Below are 22,687 nucleotides of genomic sequence, written 5' to 3' on the forward strand. Positions count from 1 at the left end.
TTCATAATCCTGCAAAGGGCTGAACCACCCTTATGAATGTGCAAGCACTTTGCAAGATCAAGTCCTAAATTTGGCAAATTCTGACAGTATAAGGCTTTCACCTACTCCTTCATTGGACCAGCTGCTTATTTTGTGCAACCACATATCTACTTTTCCTTTAAATATGGGAGTTATGCTCCTCCAGTTTACTGGATTTACCTTGCACTAGTGAAGCATCCAGCATTCCTCAACGCTGTGATATTCTGGATCAGTGCCTTGTAGTTAATTATCCAAGTTCATGTTTTGTTATTTGCTAAGATGTTCAAGTGACTACGTCACTTCCATTCCATTTATCAGCAAACCAGGAGTTAGATTTGCTGAATGAATTAATTTTTTATTGTATTAGCCATATGCAACATTAAGAAGTATTTACTGCAGAGATGACTTTCTGGTATCAGCAACGGTTCCTGATTCTTCCTCCTAATTTCCAGTCCCTAAACTATTTTTCCATGGCTTCATTCTGTGGTTCCTTTAGCTTCCTAGGATGCCATGCGCAACATTAACAGTCTCCCCGACCATACCCTCTAGCAGGTTTCCCCACAGAAGGTAGCTCATCAATTGTAAAAGAATATGAAGATTTTTTTTTATATCTAAAATCATAGTAGTAAATGATCTGACCATTAATAATACTACTTTACCTGTTAACAGTGCAACTCAAACACTAACCAAATTAATTTTCATATCCAGGAGGCAGCGAGACGCTACTATTAAAATACAGTACTACTCTACAGACTAAATAGCCTCTACTTACTAATCAGATCAGCTCTCTGTGTGCATTCAGACTTCCATCCACAGACTTGAGTAACTAAAGTAACTTTTCACTCCTGTTAGCCCTACAGAGCCAATATAGCTGAGAAAAAATGAAGGGGAGCCCATTGCAGCTCACGCATCAACAGAACTGATAACTGGGTTCCAGTCAATTAACCACATTGGCAGAATAGGTGCATAGGTGACACTTGGGGCATAATTTGAAGACTCTTTGGGTGAATAAGTGTAATTAATGGACTAATTTGGACTGCACAACCTTTATGCACAAAAAAGCATGCACCCAGCATGATTCTCAGAGTTCAGTTTTCCAGACTAGTTTTGGGGGTTAGTTTCCCCACCCCCACCATGTCTGATATGGAAATCATTACGGGTCAACAAACATGAACCCTCACAATGCCATTTTAAAGAGTCCATTTTCAGAGTAGAGTCAGGTTTAAGCGACTTCCCTAAGGCAATACAGGAAGTCAACAGGAAAGCCCAAACTGACTAGAATTCTGAAGTTCCTGGTTTCTCCTCCCTACACTATGAGACAAGGGCACAGGAATAGAGTCAGTAACCCTAGGAAAGGTTGGGGTTTTTTTTATAAAAAAGGTTTTACAAATTAAGTCAAGAGCTCGGAAAATCTACCATGTGGGCAAACAACTGAAAGTAAATGTTCCAAATGCTCTAAGATTTGTTCCCACATGACCACATCCATCACCTTTGCTTTCATAGCCACAAACTGCAAACTCTCCATGGACTCATTTCACTCATTATCTAAAATACACCTACTGACTTGGATATTCACAACAGTCTTTTAACTTTGGCCTTACTGTTCCCTCCCTGTGACTTTCCACAGTTGGGACCCACTCTGATTTGTTCTGCCACCTAGAATCTCACCCAGCCACTCTTTAAACTCCCATGTTCAAGTCTCAATTTCTCTTTCGCTTATGATGAATTCTTTCCATAAAGCATCTTATCTGCATGGTTATAAGCTGGTTTGAACTGTATTCTAGTATGTCCACACATATTCTGGGAGGCATGGATCAGCGCTCACGTCTTACTCCCAGTCAGTACCTGGCCGGGAAACCTAATGACCCAACCAGCGGACCAAATTCAGCGATGAAACCTAGTCACGTGCCACCTGATGCACTTTGCGAATATGCTAAGATGAAACATATTCTCCATGTAGTATGCAGTAATTTTTTTAAAACACAGCACTTGCTCAATAGATCAGACCACTAGTCCAATGGCCCATACCTGATGCTTCAGAAGGCATCTTTCCTCTATTATGCACTTGATCATGCACCTGTACATAGAGGAAACCATCTTTCCCCCCCATGATGTCTTTGGCAAATTGTTATATAAATCAAAGCAAATCAAGTAATGGCAAGTCTTCATGTTGAATTGAGTTGGTGTATAATTCTCTCATGTATTTTTACAGATGGTAAAATACTCACTTGTGTAGGCCTGCCACGTTGCCAGGACGTTATTCATTGGCGAGAATTCAAGGCAAACTGCCTTTGGGAGATCAAAAGAGTGCAGTAATTCAGTGCTGGCAACATTCACAATATTTACTCTGGAACCAAAAGAGGTCATTTCAACAAAGCTTGATTAGCCTGGTTAATTAATAGCCAATGTCATTTCACATATGTTTGGCTGTTCTAGATATCTTCCACATTTGGCTGATGTAACTAAATGCAGGAGGGTTTTTTCCTTTTGTTAAATGTTGATTAAAAACACATTTTAAGACCACATATCCAATCATACCAAAAAGTAAATTAGTAAATAAAAATCTCAGGTCAAAAACATGTTACATACTTGGTCTGCAAAAATTTACATTCCAGCTAAAAAGAAACTGCCACAAAAAACCTCTTACCTATGTTTCTGTAACGTTAAAGTTGAGTTACAGATAGACAATAGCAAGGAAGAACAGAGTCAAATCTGTAAGATACTGCATTTAATTTTTTTGTCCAGAGAACATGTATATCACAGTAAAAAAATAACTACAAGGTGAGATAACAGCTTTGACATTGTACATTTGTGGAAACTAAAGGTTGATGGTGACCTGCACCATGGGGAATCCAAAGAACAAAATACAAATAGAATCACACGCTATCCAATCCACTGCTAGACTCCAGTGACTGGAGTAGGACCTTGCTCCCCAATGGCTACTTTAACTGCCCCCCTCCCAGTGACGGGACCTTTCCAGCTGGCACAGTGGTGAAAAACCTCAAAATTTTGAGGTACAAAATTGAGCCGAGAACAAAATATTCATTAGCATTAACAGACATTTTGTATTCTCCACTAGCCAGATAATGAGTAAACAGAGCATTAAGAATCTTAAAACCTCAAAACAGGTTCTTATCTCCTCTTTCCAATCACTAACAATGGGCCATTATTGCAGAAAGGAATGTTTCTGAGGCATGATTCTTCACAGGAGGGCCTGAATCTGTGTAGTCTATAAATAAGGGGGCTTGATCCTGTAAGGAGCTCAGAATCCTCATTTTCCACTGATTTCACTGGGAACTTAGGGAATTCAGTACCTAACAGCATCTGGCCCAAAGTGCCAACTTCTTTTTTAAACTACCTCGTATTGTACTGAAAAGTCCACATTTGGTGGACAATCAAGTAGTTCCAAGCATTCTGAGCACCCAGAATATTTTCAAAATAATAAGACCATATACAATCATTTCCTTCTCTTGTTTTTAAAGAATTTAGCCTAGAAATCATGCTGCAACTCTATTATGCTGAAGGTCCTGGGATGAGTCCCAGAACTGGGAATTGGATATTTTTTTAACTGGGCAATGTGAACACAAACAATATCACTCCTTAATAAAAGGGCATCTGGATTCCATGGTGATGGGTGCCCCATACATATATGAAATCAATAATAAATAATACACTAATTTAAAACAAAACCTACCACTGCAACTGGAGTACGAAAAGTGCCTTGATTGTGTTTTCATTAATACCATTTATGCACATTCTACTCTCTCTCTCTATATCCAGATCTCATAACATCACTTAAAGGAAATCATTCATAATAAAAGCAGCACTGACTTTTCTCCATTGCACCATGCAAAGAGAGTACCATCCTTACTGAAAGCAAAAACTTTGCAGTTTTTCCCGAAGTCCCTAAAAAACATAACAAATACACATGAACAGTCAAATGTATCACACAAAAGAGGTCTCTCATAAAATAAGATGAAAAGCAGTGTTACAACCAGTTTCCATGCTGCTCATAGAAATTACTGGGGAGTATTTATGTTATAATAGAGATAACAGAATCTGCCTGTGTAATTATACTTACATGCTCTGGTGGGGCTATAGTCAACTACGAAATACAAATACTATTGGTCTGTATACAAATGTAAAGCCCTCAAATACACCAATTTTCTAAGTTATTAGCTTAGATTAAAATTAATTCATCATCAGATATTGGCACTCACTTTATGATTTTTTTTCCTAAATGATGTATATTAAATATTTAGAAAAACTGTTTTATTTTCTGCAAAAGATGGAACGTTCAGAACAAAAGTACCTTTGCAATGTTGTATTCTCAGTAAAACTAGGTGGTCCAGTCACCATGTAGAATCCTTCAGATCCTCGCACTAGAAAAGAAAAAGTTAAACTATTGTTCACTTTAAATTGCAAAAAGGTCTGGAGCTAACTAACTTATCAGTGTTGAGGCTGATATTCCTTTGTTTATGGATCTTAGAGGAGTAGCCAAAATGAGGTTTATATTGGAAACTTAATACTGTAAAACTATTCTATGTCAAATGGTTTTCTTTTGATTATATAACAAAGCTTGACAACAAAATCTCTTTGCTTATTAATGAAAAGATCACGCATGCCAAAAATCTACTTCTGTACAAGAAACAGAACAAAAATGAACTGGAAACTATTCTTCTCTACAAGAGAAGGGAAATGTTCCTACATGAGCCCTGATCCTTCAAGGGGCTGAGTGCACTCAACTCCCATCAATCTTCTAGGAAGCACTTAACACTGGTTTCATGACTCTCAATTAACACAGGAGTATCACAATAACATACCTTTACAATGGTATTGAAAATGCTGTCCAAATACTCCACAGAGAGGATTAAAAGACAAAATACATGAAGGGCATTAGCTGAATAAAGATGGTGTCAGCAAAAAAAGTCAGGCTGACATGAGACAAGATTTGGTCCACTGTGAAATCTGAGTTTGAAAACTAAACTCTAAACAAAGCAAATACAAAATAAACATTGGTAGAAACTGGAATATGAATTCTGCAATGTGCTGCCTTGTTTCAGCTATTATAGCCTGTTAGTAAAGTAGGACAGACATCCCAAACTACCTATTAGGAAGGACTTGGTAGTGAATGAAAAAAAAATTCAGATTAGCTGACTTTCCAAAATCATTCCAAATTTGTTACTGAAGTCACAAAACAAAGCATTAGTTAAATATTATGTGTTTTCGTAGGATATTAAAGAAGATAGTACGGGTTTTTGGTAAGTGTGGCAACTTTACATTTGTTTTGTGATTTCGGCAACAAACCTGGAATTCTGATATCCTCACAGCAGCACATACATAGCATGGGAACAAATCTACATAGACACACCCCTAGAACCCCGACCAGGGGCATTCTATCTGCTACCAAGATCCATAAACCTGGAAACCTTGTATGCCCCATCATCTCAGGAATTGGCACTCTTACAGCAGGATTATTTGGGGTCTCTCCTCAGAACCTACGCTACCAGCACTCCTAATATCTTCGAGACACCACCAACTTCTCAAGGAAATAACAATGCATTGCTCATCTTCCCGAAAACAGCATCCTGGCTCTTTACACCAATATTCCACACCAGGATGGACTACAAGCTGTCAGGAACAGTATCCCTGATAAGGCCACGGCAGACCTGGTGGCTGAGCTTTGTGACTTTGTCCTCACCCACAACAATTTCAGATTTGGGGACAACTTATACCTTCAAGTCAGCGGATACCCACATGGCCCCACAGTATGACAACATTTTATGGCTGGTTTAGAACAATGCTTCCTCAGATCTCGTCCCCTACTATTCCTCCTCTACTTGTGCTACATGGATGGCATCTTCATCATATGGACCCACAGGAAGGAGGCCCTTGAAGAATTCCACCTGGATTTCAGCAATTTCCACCCCACCATCAACCTCAGCCTGGACCAGTCCACACAAAAGATCCACTTCTGCCATGTAACTAGAAATCAGATTAATGAAGGTAGCACACTGGATTACCACAGATTTCCTCAAATATTTAACACCATGATTTGCTGAATCACATAATTCTTTCACTGAATCTATGCCCCTCTATTGCTAATGTAAATGGATGCTTCCTTTAGAAGTGCCTAACACTAGTAAAAAAAATAAATAAATAAATTAAAACTAAAAACAAAATGTAACCTGACAGTCCATTTGCTGGGTGAATTCATCATCAGAACACTGGCTCTGATCTTCCCCTACACCACAGCTACTTTCCCTGCAATTAAATATATATTGGAAAGCTATCATACTATACATAGCCATGCATATCTTACATGAAAGGAATCATGCAAACCTATATGTTAATTAAATAATGTATTTTATTAGGATCTTCCTCTCATAAAACAGGCAAGACACAAACCAAATTCTGCCCTATTTACACTATTTGCAGTATCATTTACCTGAAATAGAATTGCAAGGGATATAATTTAGAAAAGAATTTAGATCTATAAATTTAAAACTTTTAGTCTAGACTTTGCAAATTACACCTGGACTGGTCTACAATGAACAAGTACTATATAAGCTTAAAAAATATAAAAAGAATAATTAAAACTTATACCGCATATCCAGACCTCTTCTAAATACATTCCCTTGAAAAGTTCTTTTCATCTGTTTAAACATTATTTATTTTTTGCAAATGGTTTGTCTCTTTTCAAGTATAGATTATTTCAGATAATAGACTTTATAGTCTAGCACAGTTTGCAAATTACTACAAGATCAAATCACTGGCTGAGCTATAATATATAAAATGCTTATCATGGCCTTCATAAAAATACCTAGAACTACACTGCACTGCAAGCCCCGTATCTTTGTGAACTTCCAAGTTGCAAATAATAAAAAGAATAGCAATTTTCCTCTTGTGGAGACTGAGAGAGCTAGGACAAAGATTACCCGAACTCCTTTTTTAAAAAATTATTATATATTATTTTGATGATAATAATTGAATTTATTCTGAGGACAAAATAAGAATGTTACTTTTTTTTTTTTTAATTCTAAAGGTTAAAGATTAATCAATCAAAAAGCAAAGATATTGCCTTAGTATATTCACATGAGTTGGCTACAACAGAATGAACAAAAATGACAAGTTTTGTGTTGCTTTTTAGTAGGTATCAAAACAAAATTGACTATAGGTTATCTGATAAGAGGTCCAATTAGTTCTCCATCCATCAAACCTCACTGATTTCAATGGGAGGTCCACATGCAGATGGATCTGAAAAAAGTATACACGGTAATATCTCTCAAAAGTTGAGAATAAAAAATAATTTGTCTATGTCAGGTTTTCTCATCAAATTTGAACATAAAAAGTCAAACCTGACCCTGTTCTAAAGGTGAAGTTGATAGGAACTAAAGGAACCCTGATACATAATGTTATTAGTCCTTTACTAGATGGATTTTGTAGAATTGTCAATAATAATGAAGTCAGAAAGATAGCCACATAATGATCTCCTACCTCTGTGCAGCCAGTGGTCTGTGCTCCCCAATGCCATCCTGAAGCCTCCACTTTCATTTGACAACATTTGCAGAATTTTAAAATATTGTGCACAGAATTTTTAATTTTTTGGTGCAGAATACCCTCAGGACTAGATATTCAAAAAGTGATTCACGAGCCCCACATGCACTACTATGCACCAACTTGCACAATCCACTTCCCTGCCCTTTACTCTCAGAAAGGCCTGATCTACACTATGCATTTAAATCGATTTTAACAGCGTTAAATCGATTTAAAGCGGTACCCGTCCACACTATAACGCTCTTTATATCGGTATAAAGAGCTCTTTATATCGATTTCTGTACTCCTCCCCAACAAGAGGAGTAGCACTAAAATCGATATTAATATATCGGATTAGGGTTAGTGTGGACGGAAATCGACAGTATTGGCCTCCGGGCGGTATCCCACAGTGCACCACTGTGACCGCTCTGGACAGCAATCTGAACTCGGAGGCATGGCCAGGTAGACAGGAAAAGCCCGCGAACTTTGAATCATTCTGTTTGGCCAGCGTGGAGCTCTCATCAGCACAGGTGACCAGCAGAGCTCATCAGCACAGGTAGCCATGCAGTCTCCTGAGAATCGAAAAAGAGCTCCACATGGACACACAGGAGCGACTGGATTTTATCGCTACATGGGGAGAGGATTCAGCGCTAACAGAACTGCGTTACAAAGACGAAATGAAAAATATTCGAAAAAATTTCCAAGGCTATGCTGGAAAAGGACACACCAGGGACTCAGTGCAGTGAACAGGAGAGTGAAAGTTAAGACTCGCAGGCATACCAGAAAACTAGAGAAGAAACGGAAGTCTGGGTCAGGGCGAAAACATGCCGCTTCTACGCTGAGCTGCATGCAATTTTAGGGGGCTGCGCAACCACACCACCCCTGGCCGTGGATTCAGAGGTCGGGGTTGTAATATCAACCATGGCTGAGGATTCTGCGGAGGGGGACGATGAGGAGGAAGAGGGAGAGGAGGAAGAGCTTGCTGAGAGCACACAGCACTCCTTAGCCCCAACAGCAGGAGCTTTGTTGACCCAGACGGAATTGCCCTCCCAGCCCACCCAGCCACACCCAGACAGTGAAGCATGGAAAGCCCTCTGGTGAGTGTACCTTTGTAAATATCAAAATGGTTAAAAGCAAGCATTTTTTAATGATTTGGTTTTCCATGAGGGCTTGGGATGCATTCGCGGCAAGTAAAGTTATTGAAGTTTGTTAACATGTCTTGGGATGGAGCGGAAAATAATCCGGGACATCTCCATGAATCGCTCCTGGAGGTATCCCAAAACCTTTGCAGAAGGTTTTGGGCAGGGCAGCCTTGTTCCGTCCACCATTTGTAGGACACTTGACCAGCCATGCACGTAGCAAATAATCGGTATCACTGCATGAAAAAGCATAGCTGTGTATGGTCCCGGGGATTGCTGGCATCCAAGAAACATCCGTTCTTTATCTTGCTCTGAAGCTCAGCAGAATGATATCGTTCATGGTAACCTGTTGCAAATTTCAGGAATTTAATTAAGGGGACAGAGGCGCCATTTTCCTACGGGTGTGTTGTAAAAGAAATCCTTCTTGCACGTAGCCAGGCGGGGGGAGGGGAGGAAGGATTAGGCTTTGCGTTTGCCTACAGGAATCTTCACAGCTACAGCCACGGGTGGGCGGGGGGGTAGGGGGAAGACGGGTTTTGATTAGCAGTGATCTTCCATGATACCAGCCATGCGGTGGGGAGAAGGGTAAGCAACCCGAGATTGATAAGGTGGAGAGGGAGGTTGGCGTCTGTTCTGCATGTATACAGCAAGAGCATCGAGGGCACTGTGAAATGAAGGCTGCAGAAGCTGAAAGAAATAGCTTACCATAGCGCATGCAAGGGAATCTGAGCGGCCTGTGTGTGTGAGATTGTAACGCAGAGCCGCAGGCACGGTCAATATTAAGATGAAAATGCGACTTTGAGTTAATCACATGTGCTTTGTAAGGTGAATATGTTGTTCACTGTGAAAGTATAACCATGTTCGTAAAATGTATCTTTTTAAATACTTATCTCCTTTTTTCCCTCCTTGCAGCTGCACATTTTTCAAGCCTCCTTACTCTCTGAAATCTAGCTCAGATAAGGCGGAGGAAGAAGAGGACGCGAGATGAAATGTTCCTCAGAAATCATGGAAGCAACACGCAGTGAGAGAGCTCATCAGAATGAGTGGAAGGACGTAGTAGCAATACAGGACAGATGCTACTGAACGTGAGACAGAGGGACGAACGTGAGGACAGGAGGACGCTCGAGATGAGAGGGGCGCAGGAAGATCAGCGTGGCAGGAGCAACGCTGGAGTGCTGCGTGATCAAACTGATTATCCTCCGACGTCTAAGTCATTCTTCAGGGAGAGCAGCGGGGTCACAGAGTGCCGCTGCAGCCTTGTGTACCACCCTGCAACCTCCCATGTTCCATATCTCCTCACCCAGAGTGTAAAGAAGTGTGGGAAGGCTTTCTGCACCCACCTCTCACCCCCGTGGACAGTCCAACCAAAAGGCTTCATTATATTAAAATGTTGCTTAACGGCCTTTTCCTTCCTCCTCCCAACGCAACCGGATCCTTGTGAATTCTCTGCCTATTTTTATAATTACTTTTTAATATGAATACATGATTTTTAAATGATACTGACTTTATTTCCTTAAGCAGCTTACAGGGAATGACTTTTAATAAAAAAACATGATTTAAATGATAGTGACTTTATTTACTTAAGCAGCTGTAATCGAAGGGGGAGGGTGGGTGCTTACAGGAAGGAGTCAATTGGGGGGGGTGTTTCATGAGGGGAAACAAACACAACAGTCACACCGTACCCTGGCCGTGATGAAACTCATTTTCAAAGCTTCTCTGATGCGCACCGCTTTCCTGGGTGTGCTCTTCTAATCGCCCTGGTGTCTGGCTGCGCGTACTCAGCAGCAGGGGATTGCCTCAGCCTCCACCCGCCATAAAGGTCTCCCTTACTCTCACAGAGATTGTGGAACACACAGCACACAGCAATAACAAAGGGGACATTGGTTGCTAAGGTCTGAACGAGTCAAGTAATGTGCACCAGCGAGCCTTTAAACGGCCAATCACATCTACCACTCCTGTACTTGCTCAGCCTGTAGTTCAGCTCCTGACTACTGTCCAGGCTGCCTGTGTAGGCTTCATGAGCATCAAGGGATAGTCTGGGTCACCCAGATAATGACAGGCATTTCAACATCCCCAGTGTTTTTTCTGGTCTGGGAAGTAATTCCTTGCTGGCGCAGTTAAACGAGTTTGTGCTTTTGAAGACACAAGCATCATAACTCTTCTGGCCATCCCAGTGGATGTGGTGAACGTCCCTTGTGATCACACAGTGCTTTGCAGCACCATTGAAAAGTACCCTTGCGGTTTACGTACTGGGTGCCCTGGCGTCCGGGGCCAAGATAGGATATGGTTCCATCTATCGCCGGCAGAGTTAGGAATCCCATTGCAGCAAAGCATCCACTAGGACTGCACATTTCCAGAGTCACAAACCTTTCGTGCAGCAGCTTAATGATTGCTTTGGCTACTTGCAATCACAGCACCCCACAGTAGATTTTCCCAATCCAAATTGATTCCTGACTGACCATAGCTGTCTGGCGTTGCAAGCTTCCAGAGGGCAATTGCCACTCGCTTCTCCACTGTGAGGGCTGCTCTCATCTTGGCATTATGGCGTTTCAGGGCAGGGGAAAGCAAGTCACAAAGTTCCATGAAAGTGCTCTATGCATGCGAAAGTTTCGCAGCACTGCGAATCGTCCCACACCTGCAAACTATGCAGTCCCACCAGTCTGTGCTTGTTTCCGCCCAAAATCGGGTTCAATGGTGAACCTCCCCATTACCCAGCAGCTCAAACGCAGTGGCCCGCTGTTTGGGAGAATAGTTGTCCATGTCCTCATCACTCTCATCACCGCGCTGCCGTAGCCACCTCCTCCTCGCCTGCCTTTGCAGTTCATGGTTCAGCATAGATTGCATGAGAATGCGCGAGGTGTTTACAACGTCCATGATTGCGGTATTGATCTGAGCAGGGTCCATGCTTGCTGTGCTACGGCGTTTGCACAGTTCACCCAGGAAAAAAGGCGCGAAATGATTGTCTGCTGCTTTCACGGAGGGAGGGGTGACGCTGTACCCAGAACCACCCGCGACAATGACTTTTGTCCCATCAGGCACTGGGCTCTCAACCCAGAATTCCAAGGGGGAGGGAGACTGCGGGAACTATGGGATACTACGGAATAGCTACCCACAGTGCAACGCTCCGGAAATCGACGCTAGCCTCAGACCATGGACGCACACCGCCGAATTACTGTGCCTAGTGTGGACGCGTGCTATCGACATTATAATATCTGTTTTATAAAACCAGTTTAAGTTCATTCGAAATTATCCCGTAGTGTAGACATACCCAAAGAGTGAAGCACCTGTGATAGGAGTGCTCCCTGTGCAACATGACAGTATAGAGACCAGGCAGTCGTGAACAGTGCAAGAGACAAAGCTGACAAGGAGGAAGAAAAATTTGAACAGTTGAAATCCCCATGATATCCAAGCAGCCAGGAGCAAGAAGAGACTCCTCACTTCCAGAGGTGAGGAACAGAAGGAAAAACGCATTCCCTCCTTTCCAGGTAGCCTGGAGAGGTGGGAAAGAGAAAGACAGAAGATACGGTATTGAATGGAGTCTGAGCATACCACAAAATTCAGTGAAGACAGTATTTACATGAGGCACCTTTTATTTAACAATTTCAAAACACTTTTCAGACAATAAATGTAGACTCACTGCATCTCAACGAGTTAGGGAAATATTTCCATTTACAGATAGAAAAATTGAGGCATAGGGAAGTTATGTGGCTTGGCTATGGTCACAAAGAGTCAGTATCAGAAATGGGAATAGAAACTAGGTCTCCTGACTCCCCTACACAGTATTCTAATCACTAGATCGGGGGTGGCCAACCCGTGGCTCCAGAGCCACATGCGGCTCTTCAGAAGTTAATATGTGGCTCCCTGCATAGGTGCTGACTCCAGGGCTGGAGCTAAAGGCACCAACTTTCCAATCTGCCGGGGGTTGCTCACTGCTCAACCCCTGGCTCTGCCCCAGGTCCTGACCCCATTCCACCCCTTCCTCCAAGGCTCCTGCCCCTTCCTCAGAGCCTGCAATGCCCTTGCTTCTCCCCCTTCCCCCCCAGAGCCTCCTGCACACTGTGAAACAGCTGATTGTGGCAGGTGGGAGACATGGGGCAGGAGAGGGGGGCGCTGATCACTAGGGCTGCTGGCAGGTGGGGTGGGGGAGCTGATGGGGAGGCTGCTAACGTATTACTATGGCTCACTGGTAAATTCTGGCTCCTTCTCAGGCTCAAGTTGGCCACCGCAGCACTAGACCATACTGCTTTCCTCTTAAACATGCTTTTTATAACACTAATATTTAACCTGGGGATCTGCTGAAAAACATTCTAGAACCAGCAGAGTACCATATTCTACACCTGCCAGTGTTCACAAATAATTTTAAGGCATCACCTGATGTAGAAAATAGTACAGCCGTCCACTTCTGAGGAAACAATAAATGGATCACTGGGCAGGTCTACATTCAAAAGTAAAGGTCAAAATGTTCTCGCTAAAAATTCATTATGAAATGCTGTCCTAGACATTGCAGCTTGCTGGTCAATAAGCAGCAGCAGTGAGTCCCACAGAACCCCAAGGTTACAAACCTGATTAACAAGCACTTATCAAGCTCCTCCAGCTGAAGGAACAACTATCATGATCATCAATTTCCCCAGCGGAATACTCCACTCCACCAGCATAATCTCAATTTTAGCAGAGAATGAAATGCACATACAGAGCTGGCTGTCATCCAAATACTGGAGACACCACAACACATATCTCCTCACTATTTCCCCGAGCAGCCTCACATATATAATGAAAATGAGGGCAACACACTGGAATGCTCTGGCACACCATACATGAAGACCTGGGGACAGATAATGAATCACCCAGTATTACACTCTGTATCCTATCAAAAAGAATTGCAAGGAATTTAGCTATTTCTGGTGAGTCTTTCCCACATGCTCAGGGTTTAGCTGATAGCCATATTTGAGGCTGAGAAGGAATTTTCCTCCAGGGTAGATTGGCAGAAACCCTGGGGGGTTTTCGCCTTCCTCTTCAGCGTGGGGCATGGGTCACTTGCTAGAAGAGCCTCTGCACCTTGAAGTCTTTAAACCATGATTTGAGAACTTCAATGGCTCAGACACAGGTTTGATGCAGTAGTGGTTGGGTGAGATTCTGTGGCCTGTGTTGTGCAGGAGGTGTGACTAGATGATCATAATGGTCGCTTCTGACCTTAAAGTCTATGATTCTGTGATTTCAGAACTCCCTACACTCCTACTAATAATTACAGCCACATTCGCAATACACTCAAGGTAAATAGTATCAAAAGCAATCCCAGATGTAACAGAGTAACATGGGCAAACTCCAGGTCTATATAATGCTGAATACTGATGCAGCAGCACCAAGTTAACAGTATCACAGGCCCCCCAAACAGCAAAACTGCTCAGACGCAGCACCACATGCGAACGGCACGTGTCACGCTGAACCCAAGACGCTGCCTTGCCAGCGGTGGGCTCTCACTTGCACTGACACGGCCCCCTCCCTGTGCCAGGCTGAAATGGAGCGTGACGCTCCACAGGGCACAAGGTAGAGACTCAGCGGCACCAAACACAAACTGGCCATCGCAGCCAGCGCTCGGGAAGCGGGCGGGGGCTCAGGGGACACGAGGTTGGGGGAGGCAATGGCAACCAGCGAAGTGAGGCCCGGGGGAGGGAAGTAACCGGGAGACAGGAGCCAGAGCGGCAGGGAGACGATGCCCCGGTTGGGGAGGGGGAGGGTGGCACTACAGAGTGGGAACAAAGCGGCGGGGCAGGGTTTGGCAGCGCAGCATGACCGGGAAGTTCCCTGCAAGGGGCTTGGAGCAGACGCTGCTCCTCCGAGCGACACCTGCTCCTATGGCGCTGCCCTTAGCAATTGGCACAGAACCCACCTGCCAAAAGCGGCGTGGAAGGCGCCATATTGGGTCCGACGCAGAGCTTCTCTTTCCGGATCAAAGGTCACCAGCAAAGACTCTAGAAAACACACGTCGCCCAGGTCTCCGATTGCGAGAACCGCCTCCTTGGCTACGTGGGCTTCTGTGGTCATGCGCTTCGAGGAAGCGCGACTTCCTGCCTCAGATGGCCCCCCCCTCCTTACCGTTGACCCGGAAGTAGTGGGGTAGAGCGAGCGGGTTGGAGGAGATGTGAGAGCGGAGACGTTTTCCCTTCCGGGTGGCTTCTGTCCCCCTCCTCCGCGCGGTGTGTGTTTCCGCTGGGCGGGGCGTAAGCTCAGTGCTTACGCTGGCAGCGGTCTGGGAGAAGCGGGCGGCGCTGAGTGCCTGAGACCCCCCAGCCCGGCACAGACTCGGCGGTTGAGCGGCGAGGCCGGGACCGTCGTTTCGCTGAAGTCCACAGAGCAGCGGGAAGGAGCGGGCCGGGGCCGCGGCGGCGCGGGGGGAAGATGGTGGCGAAGCAGCGGATCCGGATGGCGAACGAGAAGCACAGCAAGAACATCACCCAGCGGGGCAACGTCGCCAAGACCTCGGTACGGGCGGGGGATCCTGGCCGTGCCCGGGCACACGGGGGCTGAGAGCGCCCCCGGAGCGGGGGAGCGGGTAGCAGGACCCTGTAGGCGATCCGCTTTATTCCATCTGGGATCTGGTGGGGACCTGGCGGGGCGTGGGGAGCTGTGGGGACGGAGCATGTGGGTCAATGCGAGCTCTCAGAGCCAGGGGAGTTGGCCCTGATGCTACTGTTCTCCCTGCAGAGAAACGCCCCTGAGGAGAAGGCATCCGTGGGGCCCTGGTTGTTGGCGCTGTTCATCTTTGTGGTTTGTGGCTCAGGTAAGCGTTGCACAGGGGTCACCTCATGTAGTGCCCCCCTCCATACTCCAGAGGGAGGCCAGGCCTTTCCCTGCCTGTGAGCAGCGGGGCCAGAATCCTCTTGGAACAAGCTCTCCCAGTCCTGTGGTTGTGCCTGCTCCTCCTCTGGTAGCTGGAGAAAGGTCAGGCACCTGTTGGGCTTTCTTGGGGCAGGATTGGAAGGAGATACTGATTAGTGTGCAGGTGAGGTGTGTGTCCCAGGTGGTGTCACTCCTCAGCCACCCACTGGCAGGAGTTAAAGAGGAAACTAATTTAAATAACTACTCTTGAAAGATGCAGAAAGCCACACATAGACTTACAGGCTTTCTGTGTATTTAGTGATCTTAACCAACACAGTGGTCATCCAGAAATGACTTGACAATATAAATGAGAAAGCTATAAAAATATTTAAAACAACCTAGCATCAGCAAGTTTGATGTGTATTTGCTAATCATATTAACTTCAGTGAGTACCTGTACACTGTGATTGGAAATATCTTGTTGGTAGTCCACCTGTTTTGAGCTTATCAACCTTAACCTTGCTTAAGGTATGGCATTCAGCCATGCAATTTGTATTATATAACAGACTCTAAAGGACCCCACTATCAAGTTACAAATCACTTAAAATAGGGTTTTTACACTTGTATTCTTTATTGCTTTAGCACTATACTTAAACAGCAGTGGTTCTCAAACTTTTGTACTTGTGACTCCTTTCACATAGCAAGCCTTTGAGTGTGACCCCCCCCTTATCAATTAAAACACTCTTTTAGTATATTTAACACTATTATAAATGCTGGAGGCAAAGAGGGGGTTGGGGTGGAGGCTGACAGCTCGTGACCCCCCCAGGTAATAACCTCACAACCCCTGGAGGGATCCCGCCCCCCAGATTGAGAACCCCTGACTTACAGGGTAAAGCAGAGTAACCAATCTTTAGTTCCTGCTGTTGGTTCCTAGTAATATATCTATGATGATTAACTTTTTAACTTCTCTTTTCACATCGTGCATTAGACAACATTTTGTTTCTTCTTTGATCAGTCTCGTTTGCTGAAAAGATCCATATAAATATCAATGGGGAGGCCTTAATTTTTAAGCCATTAAGAATACTAAGGATATACCCTTTAAAGGGATCTCTAGCCATTTTTTCAGAATTGGTCATTTTAAGAAAAAAACTTGTGTGCCTTCATGAATGTGTGCGATTGATATATGTGATTCTTCCAAGTATTAGCTATGATTTGTTTGACCTGTCTAGTAAGCATCACTTGTATTCATCTTTTATTTTGCAGCTATCTTCCAAATTATTCAGAGTATCAGGATGGGCATGTGAAGGAGCTGACCTTAAACAAGTTGTTTTCATCTTCCTGTGAATTACAATGAACTGTCATTCCTAATGTTTGATACCCTGGTCTCAAAACTTAATTCATGATACTGTCCTGCTCCAGAATGACTTTCCATGTTGGCCATATGTCATTCCAGGTTCCTTCACAAGTCATTCCAAGTTTTCTAGTCAGTACCACAGTGCCTTGAAAAGCACCCCATGTATAAAGCAATAAAATTCTATTGTTGATCTACAATCGTGGACCTACTTATTTAGTGAAGAATAAATTTGTTTTTTTGTGTAGATATGTTAAGCTGTATGCAGTGTAGATACGTAGGAACTGCTTCATCTGTGTAAACATCAGTCTTGAGATCTGTTAACCCTATGTATAAATGGAAGTGGTTTTATTTAAAATTGAGAAGCAGAGATTCTTTTAGTGGCTGTACTATGAATTCAAAGCACACTCAGTGAAGCGGAGTGGGCGTCATTGCATTACATTGCTTATTTAAATGGAACATCATGTGTAGCTGTAGCCTAGTTTTACTATAGCATGTGGCAATGCCTTGATGCTCAATACTTACAATGGTGGAACACTTTATTCCATGCCCCTTGCAAGACTATCCTCATTAAAAAAGTATTTGTTAATGTAAAATCAGTAGGTTTTACTTGATCAGGCTGACCAAACATGACAAGACGACAACTGCTTCGGAAATGCTTTAGTACTAACAAGTTAAGGCATCGCAGCTATGATAAATGCTGCTATTAAGAGTCTCAGTGTTAAACTTTTGTTGGCAGCAGTGTATAACTTGGCTGTAAATACTTCTTGAACCACTTTCAATTAATGATGCTATATGGTTATATTTTTTATGCATGTACTCAACCATCATACACATGCCATTTAAATGCACACACAATACCTCCAAAGAGAAGTAACATGTTTTCATGTGAACCAAACTACTGGGTCCAAACCTGCCTTTGTCTCTAGCACTTAAATTTTTCCCCATCAAACATCCCAGCTGCATTCAAATAACCCCACAAATCTGATTTGACTTCCTTGTGTATAAGACTGAAATTATCTTGGTGCTGTAATGTATCACACCTAGTTTATTGCAGAAGTCTCTCAAAAGTGTAGGCTGTCAAACTACCTGTTGTAATAGCTAAGTCTAACTTAAAGGTGGAGTCAGTCTTCCATTGTGCACTTCCTTTGGTAAAATAAAGGTCTGCTTTTCCAGCATGTTTTTTGGGTAGAGGAAGGGGGTATTACTCTAATTTGATTGCATTAAGAATTAACTAGAAAAATAAGCTATGCTTCTTTTATAGGGATGTGTTGCTAACCACCTACTGGCAGATCCTCACCTGCATACGGCCACGTGAAATTAGTGGGCATGTGACAGTTTATACAGCTGAGGATCTGCCCCGTAGTTTAGCCAGACAAGTTAATTTCTCTGTCCTTGGAAATTGGTATAATTTGTAAATGAAAAAGTTTGTGTACAATTGCAATACTATTTTAAATAAATTACTTTTAAAATGTGAATTGTCTCCCTTTTAAACTTGTAGGTGCTGACCATTCCAAACTAAATCTTCTGGTTTAATGGGAAAATAAGCTCCTAATTTTTTTCAGTTATAGTTGTCTCTACTAAGACCTTTGACTAAGTGAACTTTTAAATGGGTGTACAGATGACTAACACAGCACTAGTAAAAGCAAGATAGGCAATACCTTTCTATAGTATCACTCGGAATGAATTTAAATATCAATTTTGCTGCATTTTATGTTGAACAGCGATTTATGCAAGCTTGATTAAATGAGATGTTAAGTTTATTTCAGTCTAGTGTGAATAATTTTTTTTATACTCTTCTGTTTAGCAGCTGAGTTGGCTGCCTCCAGCATGGTATAACCATCACCACGACAGAGCTTAGAGAAAACATGGAGTAATTGCTTATTTTTAGTCAGACATGGATAATAATCCTGATGTTACTGAGCCTTGTGTGGTTGTAGTGAGAGCCACATAGCTTGAATGAGAGAGAAGTGAGTTTCTAGCTTTGACTATCACAAATGTACTTAACACATTATTACACTAGGAAAATGGTAGTTGCTAGTTTCTGTAAGGCCAAGTATTCTAGTTTTTCTTTAATCAAATGGATTGAAACTGTAGTCAGATTCATTCCCTACTAATACCTAGTTTTGGCTGTACAGTTACTAATGTGAAGTTGTTATATGAGGCATGTACAGCAACAATTTGGTCATTAACCCAGAAAGGCCATTGCTATGAAACTTAGGCCTGAGCTACACTGTGAGGAAAGGGGGTCGAACTAAGATATGCAGCTTCAGCTATGCTATTCACGTAGCTGAAGTTGAAGTATTTTAGTTCGACTTACCTGGCCGTCGTCACAGGAGTGAGTCAACTGCTGCGGCTCCCCCTGCTGAGGAGGAGTACAGGTGTTGATTCAGGGATCAATTTATCACATCTAGATGAGACATGATAAACTGATCCCCGATACATCGAACACTACCCGCCGATCCGGCGGTAGTATAGACGTGCCCTCAGAATTAATAAAATGCACTCTTAAAACTAACCAGGATTAGATTTAATAAAGCACTAGGAATTGTACTCTAGGTCTTGGGCCTAATTTTTGCATTGGTAGGGGCATGAACAAGCCAACCTAATTCAGTTTCCATCTCACTAAGGAGTAAACCTTATGCTTAAATGAGAAACAGGTCTGATCATTAGAAACTAAATTCATTAATAGAGCCACTAACATTATGTATAGGGCCAGCTCTTTAGCTGGTGCAAAGTGGCATAGCTCTACTGAAATCAATGGTACTACTATGCAGATTTGTCAGATAAAGACCTAGTCCTAGAGGCCCTATTTGGTTAGCAACAAAATGTTTCCCATAATACTGGAGCATCTCCAATTATGTTTATGTATATGGCCAACAGCTGTTAATTTTGTCTTTGCACCATGTCTTTTTATCTAAATATGTAAAAATATGGGACTTAAGCTGTCTCTCGTTATAGAACCTTGAAAAATTAGTCTCCAAATCTTAACCATTTTGTTAGTGGTGGGTAATATTGGCAAATACCCATTGACTGCATTAGCTAAGTGTCAAAGAGTCAGGCTTGATTTTACTTAAAACCCAAGCACTGCTTTCAAACTTGGATTTAGTTTTCTTTGCAAACAAATGATGTAGGGAAGTCTCAGTGTTATCTAAGGCCTGGTCTACACTACGGGGTAAAATCGATTTTAGATACACAATTTCAGCTACGTTATTCACGTAGCTGAAGTCGAATATCTAAAATCGATTTACTCACCCGTTCTCACCGCGCGGGATCGATGTCCGCGGCTCGCCATGTCGATTCCGGAACTCCGTTGGGGTTGGTGGAGTTCCGGAATCGATATAAGCGCGCTCAGGGATCAATATATCCCTTCTAGATTAGACGTGATATATCGATCCCCGAGCAATCGATTTTAACGCGCCGATACGGCGCGTAGTCTAGACGTGGCCTCAAAATACAAAGTTTATCAACTCTTACGACGTAGTATATTAGTGTAATGCAGGGGTCGGCAGCCTTTCAGAAGTGCTGTGCTGAGTCTTCATTCATTCACCCTTAATTTAAGATTTCATGTGCCAGTAATACATTAACATTCTTAGAAGGTCTCTTTCTATAAGTTTATAATATATAACTAAACTATTGCTGTATGTAAGGTAAATAAGGTTTTTAAAATATTTAAGAAGCTTCATTTAAAATTAAATAAAATGCAGAGCCACCAGGACCCAAGCAGTGTGAGTGCCACTGAAAATCAGCTCGCCTGCCGCCTTCGGCACCCATGCCATAGGTTGCCTACTCCTGATGTAATCTAAGGTAGCACAGTTAAGTACTTTACATGATTTTTTTTAACCATGTACTATTCTGTTAATGCAAGTCAACTAAACAGATTGTTTTCCTTCGCCTCTAAAGCAGTTAATATAACAGGACAAAGTCCTCTTTGCCTTATGAGTGGTCTTGAGGATATCAGTGAGATCATTAGTGAGTGAGGCAGGATTTCATCTTATTTTGCATCACGAGCCAGTTTCCTGAATTAACTTCAGCTTGACTGCTGTATGAAATAGAATTAAATTTCAGTCAATACATTACCTATAAGCGTGTCCCTAAACCAGGATATCACCATACCTACTGGACCACCGCCAAGGATACATTTTAATTCAACATTTAGCATTACGCTGCCAATGTTTTCCCTATGATACAGAATCTGCTGCTGCAATAGACTGTCAGTGAGTTTTTCCATAATGCTTTGGAAACTATGAAACCTCCTGAAGTGATTAAATGAATAGAATTATTTCAGTTAGATTGTTAGGGAAAACCTTTGTAGAATTTACAAATTCTGATTTTTATGAATTATGTATAACTAACCCTCAATATTTATCAAATCAGCTATTGGCTGACGGACTAGGTTAGGTATTACGCATTGTCTGGAAGCAGCTACACAATCAAAGAAGTCATTAACACAGAATGACTGTGCCTTAGTAGAACAATGAACATAGCTTGGCCAAACTCCTTAATAAAATAAACTAGTTATTCCAGGGAGAGAGGTTGGAGCAATAGAAATTCCCCAGCAGAAAAAGGAAGAGGTATTAGAAAATGCTGTTAAAAACCACATGCGCTCTGGGGACTATGTGACCAATGGACCAAAACAAACTAGAACGAGCTTGTTGCAGGAGCAGAAAGAGGAGGAGTCAGGGGATCCTGACCAAAAACCAAAAGGACTCTGAATGGTGAGGATGCTGGAGAATGAGTTTTTACATGCAGGTTTTGTTTTTATATGGATTGATAAATCTGCTTTTGCCAGGAATAAAATGTGTGGGTATCTAAAAAGTTACTTTCAAATCTTCTGAGTTCCTTACTGTAACTGTCTCATGTCCCCAGAACACTGAATTGGAATAGCCAAGGGGATGGAGCGCTGAGGATGGATTTCAGCACTTGGGGTTTGGGGAAACTCCCTCTTTACCATATTGATATTGCTGAATGCGATTGGGAGGAGCTCCCTCTCACGGAGGGAGTCTCCCGTATTTGCATGATGGTATCTATCAATAATTTTGCATTTAAAAAAAAGACTATAACCAGATTTATGGGTTAATTAATGTATCCATGAAGCCAAAGCACATGAGCATTTTAAAATAATGTATTTGTAATTTAGGGGTGTAATTTGTTGCTGTCCAGGTATTGCTTGTGTGGGCTTCTACAGTGCTAAACTTTTAAAGCCACAGACATGCCACGCTTAACTTTTAATCTTGCCTACTTTCTAACGATTAAATATTATACAAAAAAGTTAGCTTAGTTAAAAAAATGAAGTTGTTTCATAAGAATGAAACTATGCATTGACCAACCCAGTACACTTCTGATTGACAGAAGGTTCAGTATGATGAGCAGCATAAATGTGACTATTCTGCTGTGAAGTTCAGTAATAAAAAGAATGCACTTACCATAAGCCCTGTGTCATGAGGTATAATGTACTGTTTTCTGTGCTCTACTTCAAACTACATAACACCTTCCTTAAACAAAAAACATCATATAAACCTGTTAAGTGCTTCCATTAAGAAAAGGAAATTAAACCACAGAGCTGTGGTTAAGTTATTTTAAAAGCCTTTCCTCCGCCAAGCAATGAAATTGAGACAAGGAGAATACTGCATCCTGTTCAGTTATTACACAGGGCTTTTAACACAGGATGGTCAGAAACACCCACCCCTCTCATTTAAATGGAAGATTTGCCTCATTAAGGACTGCAAGATTGATTCCTACAAGAATTTGTTTTGCCTAGGCACAATCAGGATAACATTTTATCCTTAATGATAATTTCTTTTCATTTGTCTGTTAAATTCAGATTC

General features: G+C 42.4%; 2 protein-coding genes across 2 annotated transcripts in view; one reads left to right on the plus strand and one right to left on the minus strand.

The window, feature by feature from the left end:
- Window positions 1–14,685, minus strand: part of EIF2A (eukaryotic translation initiation factor 2A) — a 30,775-nt gene extending 16,090 nt beyond the window's left edge. Inside the window, exons 1-4 of the mRNA XM_032806215.2 lie at window positions 14,581–14,685; window positions 4,331–4,400; window positions 3,850–3,924; window positions 2,247–2,365 (exon numbers count right to left, since the gene is read on the minus strand). Of these exons, the coding sequence (XP_032662106.1) occupies window positions 2,247–2,365; window positions 3,850–3,924; window positions 4,331–4,400; window positions 14,581–14,608 (292 nt within the window). The 5' untranslated portion in view covers window positions 14,609–14,685. The remainder of the gene's footprint in view (window positions 1–2,246; window positions 2,366–3,849; window positions 3,925–4,330; window positions 4,401–14,580) is intronic.
- Window positions 14,686–14,886: 201 nt separating this feature from the next.
- On the plus strand, window positions 14,887–18,337 carry SERP1 (stress associated endoplasmic reticulum protein 1). The gene is made up of 3 exons (XM_032806234.2): window positions 14,887–15,173; window positions 15,396–15,471; window positions 16,772–18,337. The coding sequence occupies exons 1-3, from the start codon at window positions 15,090–15,092 to the stop codon at window positions 16,810–16,812; spliced, it is 201 nt and encodes a 66-aa protein (XP_032662125.1). The 5' UTR covers window positions 14,887–15,089; the 3' UTR covers window positions 16,813–18,337.
- Window positions 18,338–22,687: the final 4,350 nt, after the last annotated feature.

This window comes from Chelonoidis abingdonii, chromosome 8 (genome assembly GCF_003597395.2).
Source record: "Chelonoidis abingdonii isolate Lonesome George chromosome 8, CheloAbing_2.0, whole genome shotgun sequence".
NCBI lineage: Eukaryota > Metazoa > Chordata > Testudines > Testudinidae > Chelonoidis > Chelonoidis abingdonii.

Coding starts and splice junctions, on each gene's coding strand:
- SERP1 (XM_032806234.2), top strand. CDS start 15,090: ATGGTGGCGAAGCAGCGGATCCGGATGGCGAACGAGAAGCACAGCAAG. Junction 15,174..15,395: donor GCAACGTCGCCAAGACCTCG/GTACGGGCGGGG, acceptor TTCTCCCTGCAG/AGAAACGCCCCTGAGGAGAA. Junction 15,472..16,771: donor CTTTGTGGTTTGTGGCTCAG/GTAAGCGTTGCA, acceptor TTTATTTTGCAG/CTATCTTCCAAATTATTCAG.